Below are 12,207 nucleotides of genomic sequence, written 5' to 3'. Positions count from 1 at the left end.
TTAATCGGCTCCTAAAGTGATGTAATGTACAGTAGTAATGTTTAATGTCACTGTTTTGTACCATTTTTGTCCTTTTCGTGATAGGTACCCTACCCCGCAAGAAGAGGTTTCTATCTGGCACGGCTTTTAACATCTACGAAGTCGTTCGTGTAGCTTGTCAGTCTCGTAGTTGGTTTGTTTACCCCCCTAGAGAGGGGTGTAACCAAGAAGGGCGTAAACAACTATAGGTACGGGTGCAGTAAAGGGTACATTTTATTGATGAAGTAGTACTTTCAGAGGTTACTTAAATCACATAAGAAGAAAGATTAAAAAGCGGCATTTGAGATCAAAATGCTTAAAATACAAATAATTAAATGAACAGAAAGCTTACCAAGTTTGTTTTCAGTTCTAATATGGTGTTCAAATGGCATAAGATATCTAAAAGGGTACATACAAAAATCATTAAAAGAAAAAACAATCACCATTTCTTGACAACTGACTAGTCAACTTGTGCAGTTGATGTTTTCTTGTAGTCATTAGTTATTACGGTCAGTTTATTCAACTCTATAGCTTATCATTGTATGCTACCGCTATAATTCAATTGATCTGGGTACTTCGTTTTTAACATGGCTTGTTCGCTCATTTATCCATGTAATGTAAAGAACAATGCTTTGTTTATAGTACTGCAAGTGTACTTGGCTGTTTAGCGATTTATGTATGTTGGTCAAAAGAAACCCTTCATTCAAATAATCTAAAATTGACTTACTTTTGATAGAAGAACCTTGCGGCGCTGTTGGTCCCTTCATACACCATATCAGCATCTAGTAGTTCATTGTACAGTTTGTCCCATAGTTTACTCTGACATACCTGTAATTTGCCGCAAAAAAAGAATTAACGTCAATGGTATAGCGGTTTCTCCACGAAGTTACTTCATAATTGCTTTGCTTTTGCGTTGCTATGGTCGAGGCTATGTTGATACTATAAGGTCATAGTATGAACAGCCACGACAAAGAACTGGAACAAATCGTTCACACACATCGAAAATCGTGCAGTAGGTGTTGGCCGATATAGTGTTAACAAAGCCTGAATTTGGCTTAACTGGAAGCAGATCGTCCAGGTCGCTTTTATACGTCGATAAAGACTTTGACTCCTGATTGGCGGAAAAAACGGCGCGAATTTTCTCAAGCAAAGCTGCAAAATTATACTTTCACAGCTCAATTAAAAACTGCGTTATTACATTTCATTTTAGATTTAGCTTACCTTTTCAAATCCGCCATGTTTTAGGACCAAGTTGTAAAACTTAAACAAACTTATCCGCTTGCCGCGCCATATGGGTTGTTTGGGTACCGTCACCCCACGATTCACTGAAAACGATTCCAGTCTTTCCAGGAATTCGTTCTCCTGCAGACAAGGATGAAATAAAAATTGATCATTCGTATAAAAGCTTTCTTTTGGAATCCTTTTTGTATTTACTGCCGGGATAAATGTTTCATCGGCCAAAAAAAAACTTTAAAAGCATAGCGTGTTTCTCCCTCTCGTGCGCCGCTCTTTAAACTAGCGCCCTATATCTATCAACCACGTGAAACTTCTAATCTGTAGTTCTACGTAATTCCCATAGACAATTTTTTCTTTACCTTTTCTCTTTTCACCCACGCATACAAACATGGACACCACCGACATATTGCTGGGTAATGGACCGGCAGCCCCCAGAGAAACTACGACAGTGTGGTCTACAAGGACCGGTCCGGGAAGTGGAAATCCGGAGATTCCAGTTTAAAAACATTGTCGGGAAAGGGAAGGCAGGGTATAATCTCTGGCCCTCTTAGAAGTTCGTGCCTTCAGCACTCACGTCCGAGCTAATTTCGACCACGCCCTCTTGTTAAGTGTTACAAGAATGAATTCGGTACTTTAAAATGTTACCAAAAACTCTAGTATCAACAGAGTTAGAGCCGTTGACTCCTCTTCTGCCGCCTAATGTATGTAAGAGAATTAGAGGCCTGATGATATTCAGGCTCAACTTTCTTTATCTTATGCGGGGTTCTATCTAGGGTATTTGAGGGGTAGAAGCTTCCCACCCAAAAAATATTGTTATCATTACAGTACACATATAAGTAACTACATCCGAAAAATCATCCCGACGCGACGAGGTCAGTGCACACACTGTAACGCTTCTCAAAATTGCGTGTAAAAATGCACCAGATTACATCTCAGCGCATATTCATTTCAAAAATTTCCGGGGGGCATGCCTCCAGTCCCCCCAAGGAAGTTCGTCGCCTTCGGCCCCTCGGAACTTTTCCCCCAAACGATAAATCCTAGATAGAACCCTATTATGGCGCACGCACTATCTCACTCATTGCGACCACTCAGTACAGCTGATCATGCCACATACCTTCCAATCCAATGATGATACGCTTCCGTTGTCACCTAACCATGGCTTCTTCATCATAATGGGTATTGTTGGAGAGTTTAATGGAGATGTTGCTGAATTCCTTCGCTCGGGGATTTTAACTGCTTGTTCTCTTGTGACTGGAGTTTGCTCAGACGAAACTTTCGCTAATGTTCGTTTGTCTTCTTCTATTGAAATAATAACGGTGACAATCATTTAAGATGGTTAACATTTATTTAATAAGTTATTGCGAAGGCGATAAGTCACATCAAGCTTGAAATATATACTAACCTTTTAGTATTTTGCCTTCTTTCACGCTTACAACCGGCGTTTTCGCAGTAGAAACTTCTGTCGTCGGTTTGTCTTCCTCTGTTAATATTAAAAAAGGATGCATTGGAGAAAATATTAGTACAGAGGATCAAAATCAAACCGCTTGATCAATCGTGATTGTCTAGGCACCTGTGCAATTGACTGTTAAAGCCATGCATAAGTATCTTCTATCCATCCTTTTCGGATCCTTTCAGTACTTAATGATCAAGGCACGCTTTGGGAGAACAGAATATATTTTTAAAGTTTTCCGGCGATTTTCTTCCCACACTTAACTCCTAATACAGCTGCAACCTCAGACAAATCGTTGGGATACATGTAAATATCTCAGTTGCGCCCTCGCTATAACAACGCCGGTCGTCTACGGTTTGAGATTTGATTGAGCATCTCCGGGTTTGTCGAGATCTGGAATGGGGTTCCTGATCTCGCATTCCCGCTCCTTTATCACGGCAATCCCGTATCCCGTACTTCTGTCATCTCTATCCCGAACACCGTTTTCTTTTCCAATACCTCATTTCGTGCCAAGATCCCGTGTTTGCGTTGCGTGTTCCTCGAAAGATGGTTAAGTTTAACCCAGGATTAACCCAAAATTTCAAGAACGGTTTTCTCGTCTAAGAACATGCAACTAGATCTCACAAAATACCGTAGAACCTTTACTATGAGATACAGTAATAATAATACAAAATGTTACCCTAAGCAATGCACGGGAATGTAAAATACAAAAACGGAACAAAATTTTATTTCTGGATTAACGCTAGTCGGCCTTTTTAGGAACTGGGCCCTAGTGAATACCCTTCTGGACCCTGGTTTATAACTAGAGTAATGCCAACCACTGAACTGAAAGGAGAGATTATTGACCAATACCCATCACTAATAAACTCACCCTCAACATATTTAAAATGACAGCTTGCCAGTCGCTGGTCGGCAGTCTTGCTTAACGAGTTGTATGCTTCTTTAAGGGCGAACTCATAGGATTTTCTAAGTTCCATAAGTTGGCGTCCCTGAATTTTCCGAAACTTGGGCGTTTTCTCGATCTCATTGATGGAGCGAAGTGGATGCACAAGAGGTGGCACTAGCCACGCACGAGAACGAGGTCGGCCAAAGAACTCCACGTGATAATGCGTTACCTCGTCTTCTTTGATCAGCGGTGCGTCGTAGTACTCACCGCACGTTGGATCCCGTGTTAACAGACCTGGCCAACTAGATTAGAATCAACAAACATGAATGAGTAATTTGATCTCTCCAGGTATAAAAATGAATAGTAAGGGGCACAAGCGATTATTCAAAGAAATAAATCACAGCATTTGTTGATATTTTACTGAGAAAAAAAGAATAGCTCGGGTTCATAAAGGGGTCACGGTAACCTATAGGTGAATTCAATAAAGTGCAAGGGGGCGGGAAGCATTGCTTTTGGATTCCATAGGTTAATTAGTTTTCATAATCAGTTACAGGCTTCAGCTTGCACCCGAAGAATTTAAGTAGCGAATACTTCCCAGGAGAATGTTTTATGTATGGAGGCAAATACGTTATTTTTAGCATACCGTATTTCCTTGAATAATAGCCGGGGCGATTTTTTTCTTTTCGCACCAAAACGGGGCGATTAGTCGAGGGAGGCGCTTATTTTAAATATTACTCACTGGAAGACGTGCCCTAAATATTTTGTTTTATTATCCCATTAAATTGTAAAAAATAATCACACACAAAAAAACAGTGTATAAAGTGTTCCAAATTTTTAGTTCCTTGATTAATTTTTTAAGTCAATATCCAAGGAATAAAGGAAAAAGTGAAATACATAAACATTACCATAGAGAAAACTGTAACGAAACCTGTACTTTTGCAACTATTCAATTTTTAACTTTACAGGGAGGGGATAAAAGAAATTTAAAGAGAAGATGGCGAGAGGGGTAAGGGGCGGGGGGGGGGGGGGGGGGGCATTATTCCAGGGAGGCGATTATTTTTATTTTCATCAAAGGGAGGGCGATTAATCGAGGGACGGCTATAATTCGGGGAAATACGGTAGTGTTCATGATCAGAGAGAGAACACTGAAAAATATGGTGCAGTACTTACGGTGGATATCCGTGCATTTTAGCCGTTACTACCTCCCCCTCGGGTAGCAGACTGTATATAAACTTCATATGCTTCGGTTTTTTAACCTTCTGTTCTTCAGCTGAACATGTGTTATAGCGAGTATCACGATTAAACCAGCAGTACCATGAGCTGCTTTCCTCCAGTCCCTTAGCCTCTTCGGCTGATATAAGTCGCCATTTGTTACAGCGTTCATTCTCACACTGCACCCAGATGCAAACAGGATCCTCTTCACTTTTTGTCTTCAAAGCCCGCGGTACCCTCGGCGAGCGGCTCACCTTACACTGATTCAAAAGTGCACGCTTGCGTTTCGGCATTGCGCTTGGATTATAAACAACCGGTGAGCTGTTGAGGATATAACATAATTCTGTAAGTATCATACAATCGTTTCCAAATTTTTGTTGTAGAACGAAAGGTCGTTATTGATTTGAATATGCAATTGCTCGGCTAAAAAATATCCCTTGACCTTCTCGACCCTAAGTGACGAACCATATCGTAGAGAGCAGAAAACATAGGGTATCACTAGAAGGATACAAAATGCATCGGAACCCGCGGTTTTTGAGATGATTCGACAAGTTTTCCTTGAAAACAACAAAAGACTTGTCAGGTCTTCGCATTTCCTATGCAAGTTTTCCTTGAAGAAAGATATCTTTCTTCTTGTCAAGAAATACTTAATCCTGTAAAAACGGCTGAATCATAGAAACGTAATCAAAGCAATGCACGTGTGCCCGCATGGCAGTGCGATCAGTTAGATGACAGCGTTAGTGTGTTTTTAAAAAATTTTGCACCTCAAAATGGTTTCCGCTATAATGTAAACCTTAAAAAACAAATCTAGGAAAGGTTTTACAGCTGACATTTCCCTACAAACCTTTCACTTAAGACATATATAGTGCACTACATCAAGAAATACCGGACCCGTACACTAAAGTATGATTTGCAAAAAAATTAAGTCCACTTTTCTGAGAAGGCCTTCAAGCAAGGTTATCGGGTTCCCAGTAAGATAAGGATGTTCAACAACAGAAACACTCCTCGTGCTAAAAAGAAGACAAGCGAGAAACATTACAGGAAGTTCCAATTTTTCTTTAACAGGAACTTTCGGGTCTTCTTCCTGTTTGGTCAGCTGTGTAAGGCCAATATCAGCGTAAAATGTATTTTTACACACGGAAACAAGATGAAGATCTATTCTTGTTGAGAATGTACTATATATTAAATAAGGGACCTTACAAAGCAAGAACAGCAACGGAAAAGGAAACGTCTTAAAAACAAAGGGTTGGTTATTTAGACCGCGGTTTAGGAAATGTTTGGACCTCCAGATCTCTTCCTTAGTGGGATATTTTAAGGAGACAAATACTTTTCCAGTCTATGCCATTTGCTATCATGAAACTGTTCACGATAAATGGTGTTTCCATAACTCCGTTTAAATAACTGGCCCAAAAGGTTAATTAGTGAGCAAAACAACAACTCAGCACGTGCATCATCACGCTTTTCTACACATATATACTTTGCCGTTGCTGCTGAGTACTATACGAGGTACAAATGACCAAATTTTAGGTTTATTTGAGAGCGGGAACGGCAAGTTCAGAGAGGATAAATTTTACGCTATCTGTCTGAACTCGGACGCATCGGATCCCCTCTCTTTATATTAGCTCCAACTTAATTTCCCGGCATCTTTTTCAACTGGATCACTTGGCCGGACTCATCGCGAAAAAGTTTGAAAAAAAGCAAGAATTTCAATGACGTTTTACTGCCATCGCCGTTTTCGATCTCGGATTGTAAGCTCCATATTAATACGGTGAACGGCTATCTATTGCCGTGGATAGCTTAGGTGAAAATGAACTAAAACCCTTGCCCATATTTTCCTGTAGTTCTTTCTACGCACTGTATATTAAATATATTTTCTGACAGAGCTTCCTGAGAAAGTTAGAAATAAACTCTGCCGCGTATGACAAATAGTGTGTTCCAGAGTTCCAGCTAGGCTGCTTGCCGTCCAACTTTTCTCTTAAAGTGTTTCCAAACGGTTTATCGGAGACCATACCGGTCTTTTTCAATCTCCTTTAACGATCGCCATAAAATTTTCACTACTAAACCGACTTTGGATTGAAGTCACTTACTGGTGAAAATATTATGGCGAATGGCGATCGTAACAGGAAAAATCAATTTTAGGCGATTGAAAACTATCGGTATGGCCTCCGAAAAACTATTTCGAAACACCTTAAATCCGTTTAATTCTCTTTCTAGCGAGCGAGGTTGCAAAACAACTACGTTATTAAAAGGGACTAGGGCGATGCGACAAAAATAACAACTGGGTCGCTTTCCATGGCGGGGGGAAAATTTCTAATTCGACCGGTTTAAATGCAAACGGAACGGGCGGTACGACCGCAAATTTTCCGGAACAAACGGGTAATCTTCCGAGCTATTCCACTTTTCCCGTTCCAACGGGTTGGATAACAAATTCCAGTTCTATTTGCGCAATCCTGTTTCGGCAGGCGGGTAGTCGCAGTTTTGCTTTTTATTTACAAAAGTATTTTCTTCTCATTTAGAAAAATGGCATATGCACGTCCGATGTTAGGGCCTGTTTACATGGAGGTGGGGGACCCCAGGTAGGTGAGGGAACCCGTCTTGGTGGGTAACCCGACTGTCCACATAATCTCTCATTTTAATTTGATCACGTTTACATGATAGATGAGGTGACCCGCCGCATGTTACCTCACCTATCTGGGGTCCCCCACCTCCATGTAAACAGGCCCTTAGAACGCTGGGAGGATTTTCACGAAAAACGTCTTGTCTCTTGCTGGCAAGAACAAAAAGAAGGATTTTGCAATGACAGATCAACAACAAAAAAATTTCCAAAACATTGCCAGCGAGTTTATCAAACACAGTCTCCAAGGACGTTGTGACGGGCGAACAGTGCAAGCCGAATAGATTGCAAACGTGGCTCTATATATGGCTGCAAACACTTTCCATTTGACCCGGAATGTTTCTGGAATTTCCAACCGGAAAATTTGCCAAAATGGAAAGCGCCCCTGATAACGCCCTTGATTAAAGCAACTCGCGGCTTGCTTCGACGTTGGCCACAAGCGTGTACATGTATGCGAGGGTCTCAATTTGTTAACCGTCAGCCGTCAAAAAGGTCAGTTATTTTTCACTGTCACTGTCAGCCGTCAAAAATGCCGATTGATATTAACTGTCAGAAAGTTTCAAGGCATTTCAAATCTTGCTTTTTTTAGTATTTCAGCTGATCGTCATGGACTTCTGCTCCTGAAGAATCCAGCTCCAAACTGGAAAACCATGTCCCATGTTCTCAAAACACTCCTTCAAGACATTACAAGACCTTAGTACTTGCTTATATCTGAAAATATTTCGAAATTTTACAAGTAAAAGGCCAAGACAACCTCCAAACCAGAACAGTTAATATAAATTTATACAGAAGTAAATATTTACTAAAACTCTTGGACTAAACTTCCACGAAATAACCGTCAGCCGTCAAAATCGGAGAAAATTTACCGTCAACCGTCAAAGCTACCACCCCATTGAGACCCTCCGGCGTATGTGGTTACACGTGCCTCCCAAGAAAAGTTTTTAAAAAAGAGAGACAGCTCGCAGTCTAAGTTTCAGCACAGTTTTTGAGAAGTCGCGATCTGAAACATGGTTTATTTACTTTCGCAAACTTCGCAGACAGTCGAAGTCAAACTTTTGAGCACTGTGGATTACGTCAAGAACCACTCACGCCACGCATGGCCAGAGGGTCGGTATATCTTATAAGGTCTGAGTTACAGCGCGTTTAGCTTTCCCACCCAAAAACCCTCAGCCAATCAGAGCAGGATTTCTAGCAATGGCGGATGAGATCAGCGAAGTGCCAAGCGAGCAAGCTCTCAAGAGCGGGGATGGGTAGGAGGTTTTCAATTCCCCTACCCCTATCCCCGCTCTCTACATCTGCCGCCAAAAGACCGCTGGCGAGCTACGTCCTGAAGAACCTTGGCAGTGACGACCAAAGAGGCGCTGTCTAGAAGATCAACCGCCATAAGTATTATCCAGATGTGGGCAGACGACGCAAATTTTTGCGAGCGGAAAATAAAACCACAGCCTAAAAGTAGACAACCTCGTTCACAGGGCTTTTCCCCTGGGAACAAGGTTAAAAAGTCGACTAAAAGTAAGCCTGACCCAGGGTGACACTTATAAGTAGCCGACGGAAATTCCAGGGTGATACGCTTCTGATTAAGTAGTAATACGGCAAAAATGTCTAAAATAAATACCTGCCTTTATAAAAGAAGACGTTCTGGCCCAACTGTGGTACACAAAAATTCGGCATGGCATATAGATGTAGTCGATGTATGACTGAGTCGTAAGGAACTCTTTAAAATTATCATAAAATGATCTAATTTTCACGCTGACGGCGGACCAACGGGGCCACTGTAGTTGCGATGGGGGAGAACAAAGCACAATAATTGCTCAGGTTCGCTTCTGGCTGGTAAAATCGTTCTTTTTCCTAATGATTACTCTCAAAAGGAGTCCAAAAACGTTGGCGGCAAGCAGCAGTGACACGTTACTACTGCTGAAGCGAAAATGTAGGCAGTTTTAAGATCTCGCTAGCTGCTCTAAAAGGAAACACGGCGGACGGAAGTCGAAAATGACCGGAGGCCAGGGAACTGATCGCCGGAAACGTCATTTCACGTTCGGTTGTACCAAACCTAAATTCTTCAAGCCAAAAAGAAGTTAAAATTAGAGAAAGCGAAAGCTCTGATTTGACTCAAGCGATTGGCAAAAAACCAGTAATACATTGTAATAATAATAACCTTCAGCAGGTGCAGCAGCGTCTAGAGTATAACTGACTACTTGATATTTAAGGTCACAATCGATGAATGTATGATACCAGCCAATGCTGATGGTTTGTGGTTGTTGATAATTTTTCTGCACAAATCTTACTGATGGTATAAAAAAGATTAGTTGTGGTTGTTGTTGCTGCTGCTTTTGTCTGGTTCCCATACATCGAGTTGCTATCACTCAGGAAGCTTATGCCACGGCCACCAGCAAAGAAGCCAAAGAAGACGGGGGTTATTAATATCAAGCATTTGAAAATCATACTGATTTAAAATGATTTGCACGCTCACGATTTCCTCCTCCTCGCTTTCACAACAACCGGAGAGTAAAGAGCTTGAAAATTGAAATTTCGGAAGGCTTACCTTAAACCAAACGAATCATTTTCCTGAGGGGAATTGTAGACTGACTGAACCGTCAACCCACGCAAAGTATTGAGGGTATTTTATCATTGTTAAAAACATATTGGACTAAAAAACGATGGCTAGAATCACGCTACGGAAGATGTAAGTGAAATTCATAGAAAGGAAGACAGTAATTTTTTCTCTCAGCAAGAAAGTAGAGACGATGTTGAATTCCGTGTAGTTCGGACTAAAGAAAGATATCGCTGATCGGAAACAGCGTGATCCAAAGATGTCGGATATGACGTTGAGCTGTGTAATTTCGGTTGACATAGCACAGCACAGGACTGTGCTCCGAGAAAGGAGGGAATCCAGGGGCCTTGTTCTCAAAAGGCCCGAAAACTTTGCGGGCCCGAAGGCAAATTTTAAAATCAAAATCTTTTGAATGTCAACACGGTTTCTAGCTCACAAACCAGTCAATTTTATTTCTTTAAATGATCGTTTCATTGTATCAAAACTTTAAAAACGTTGATCTTCAATGCAAACAAGGCAGAAATAAAACAGCCTTGCGTTCCCGAAAGTTACCGGGACTTTCGAGAAACAGGCCCCGGGGTGGGGATTTTGAGGGGCGGGGTTGCAGAAACAGGAAGAAGGTGGGAGCAATTCTATAATTTCGAAGAAATCATTCTAAATTTACATACCAGTCTGCTAACAGCAATTTTGTGCATGAGAGCCAGGGAAAATTAAGAACAGTTTGGTAAATTTTGGGCAGAAAGAGCAAGACACAGGAACGACATGTTGTCGACTTAAACTTCCTTCCGTCACTAATTAAGAGCAGCGACTGGGAAACAAAAGTCCTTAAATATCCATGACACTAAGATTGCACTGCTAAACTTAAATACCCCTTGACGTGTGTACGTCGGCGGAAGGTCACGACACCAGAATGTATATTCACCTGCAATATACATATTTTCGCCTGTGACATCAGCTCAGAGCGTTAATTTTTCCCTCAAATTTATGCTCTACATGTTCTTCCTTTACTTTTAATGTCAAAACCACGCGGCACTGAGAAAGTTACTGGCTGATTTTGCAATAAAAATCTATGCTTAAGGTACAGGTGACGTCACTTTCAATGAACCGAAACTTGTAATTCAGTTGCTAGCAGATTACGTATTTCCTGTTGTGTATATTGCTACACAAGTGTGAAAAGATTTTTTCTCGTCGACGTTTCAGTTTTAATTAAGTTTAAAAACAAAAATACTTTTTTAATACAGTTAAGAAATTTAAATGGCGTTCACAGATTTTATAAGATTTCAAGAAGTTTACAATTTCTCGGTAAAAAGCGTCGTTATGAGCTTATGTTTGAACTCGTGAGCTCTGAATCTACATGAAAGTTTTGATATAATTATTGCTTTTGAAACCGATTAAATCCTTTGAACACTGAATCTCAAATTTTCCCTAAATAAACGCTAAGTAAATCAGGGCTTTAGCCACGTCTGAGTCATTTTCGGGCGCAAAATGCTGATAACATTATTCGGTTTCGTTGTCTTTGAGCACATCTATTTTTAAAGAACTAGGGTGACATGGCCGGCGAAAGACTTCTATAAGCGGAAGTTGCTGTGCATTTCGCCACGTTTTTCATCGTGTGATTAATTCCCGGGTTGCAGCTGCAGCACATTGATTGTACGACTTAACTTTGAAGTAATATATTCGATTAACCAAGCATTGTGTCTACGATCAATGCGTTTTATTTCTCTCACCGGAAACAACTGGTTCCTTTAGCGACAATGAATTTCTCGATTTACGTGAGAAAAAATTAAGCACATTTCAGCCTCGAATGTGCTCAAAATAAACTCAAATGAAGCCAACGAAAAGACCTGAAACGCCAAAGGTTTCGTAAAAATCTTTTAAGTACATTTTGGTTCACTTTTGTCTCAACACGCGGTCCGTTGTTGTGACAGACGGGAAAACGAAGCAGATAGTTTATCGAGTTTGTTGGCGGTTTTCTCAAATAATTCTGCAAAAAATAATTACATGAACGTACTTACCTTACATTGTTGCAAAAATTCTGGATTTCTCAAGTTGTTTAAGGTGCGAAATCTATTGATGTGTGATCCATTCAAATGCTCAAAGACAATGACGATCAACACGTTTCTTTCCTCTTGATTTTCCCGCTTACTAGGGTAGGCCGCTGATGTGCGAAGGCTCAATGAGTCACTACGCATGCTATATTGAGTAGCTTTTTTGAGTCAAAACGCCAGCTGAAAAAGCTG

The 12,207-nt window shown here is 40.8% G+C and overlaps 1 protein-coding gene across 3 annotated transcripts in view; it reads right to left on the bottom strand.

The window, feature by feature from the left end:
- The window catches only part of LOC140931390 (uncharacterized), an 18,145-nt gene extending 6,019 nt beyond the window's left edge, over nucleotides 1-12,126 (bottom strand). The window contains exons 1-8 of one of the 3 annotated variants that reach the window (XM_073381200.1): nucleotides 11,983-12,126; nucleotides 4,761-5,123; nucleotides 3,576-3,892; nucleotides 2,657-2,734; nucleotides 2,369-2,553; nucleotides 1,240-1,380; nucleotides 746-846; nucleotides 371-417 (exon numbers count right to left, since the gene is read on the bottom strand). In XM_073381200.1, coding sequence (XP_073237301.1) covers nucleotides 371-417; nucleotides 746-846; nucleotides 1,240-1,380; nucleotides 2,369-2,553; nucleotides 2,657-2,734; nucleotides 3,576-3,892; nucleotides 4,761-5,095 — 1,204 coding nt within the window. In that variant the 5' untranslated portion in view covers nucleotides 5,096-5,123; nucleotides 11,983-12,126. The remainder of the gene's footprint in view (nucleotides 1-370; nucleotides 418-745; nucleotides 847-1,239; nucleotides 1,381-2,368; nucleotides 2,554-2,656; nucleotides 2,735-3,575; nucleotides 3,893-4,760; nucleotides 5,124-11,982) is intronic. The other 2 variants (XM_073381201.1, XM_073381202.1) reach the window with 2 other exon arrangements.
- Between the last annotated feature and the right edge of the window lie 81 nt (nucleotides 12,127-12,207).

Source organism: Porites lutea, chromosome 3 (genome assembly GCF_958299795.1).
Source record: "Porites lutea chromosome 3, jaPorLute2.1, whole genome shotgun sequence".
Classification (NCBI taxonomy): Eukaryota; Metazoa; Cnidaria; class Anthozoa; order Scleractinia; family Poritidae; genus Porites; species Porites lutea.
This window is presented reverse-complemented; position numbering and strand designations above follow the sequence as displayed.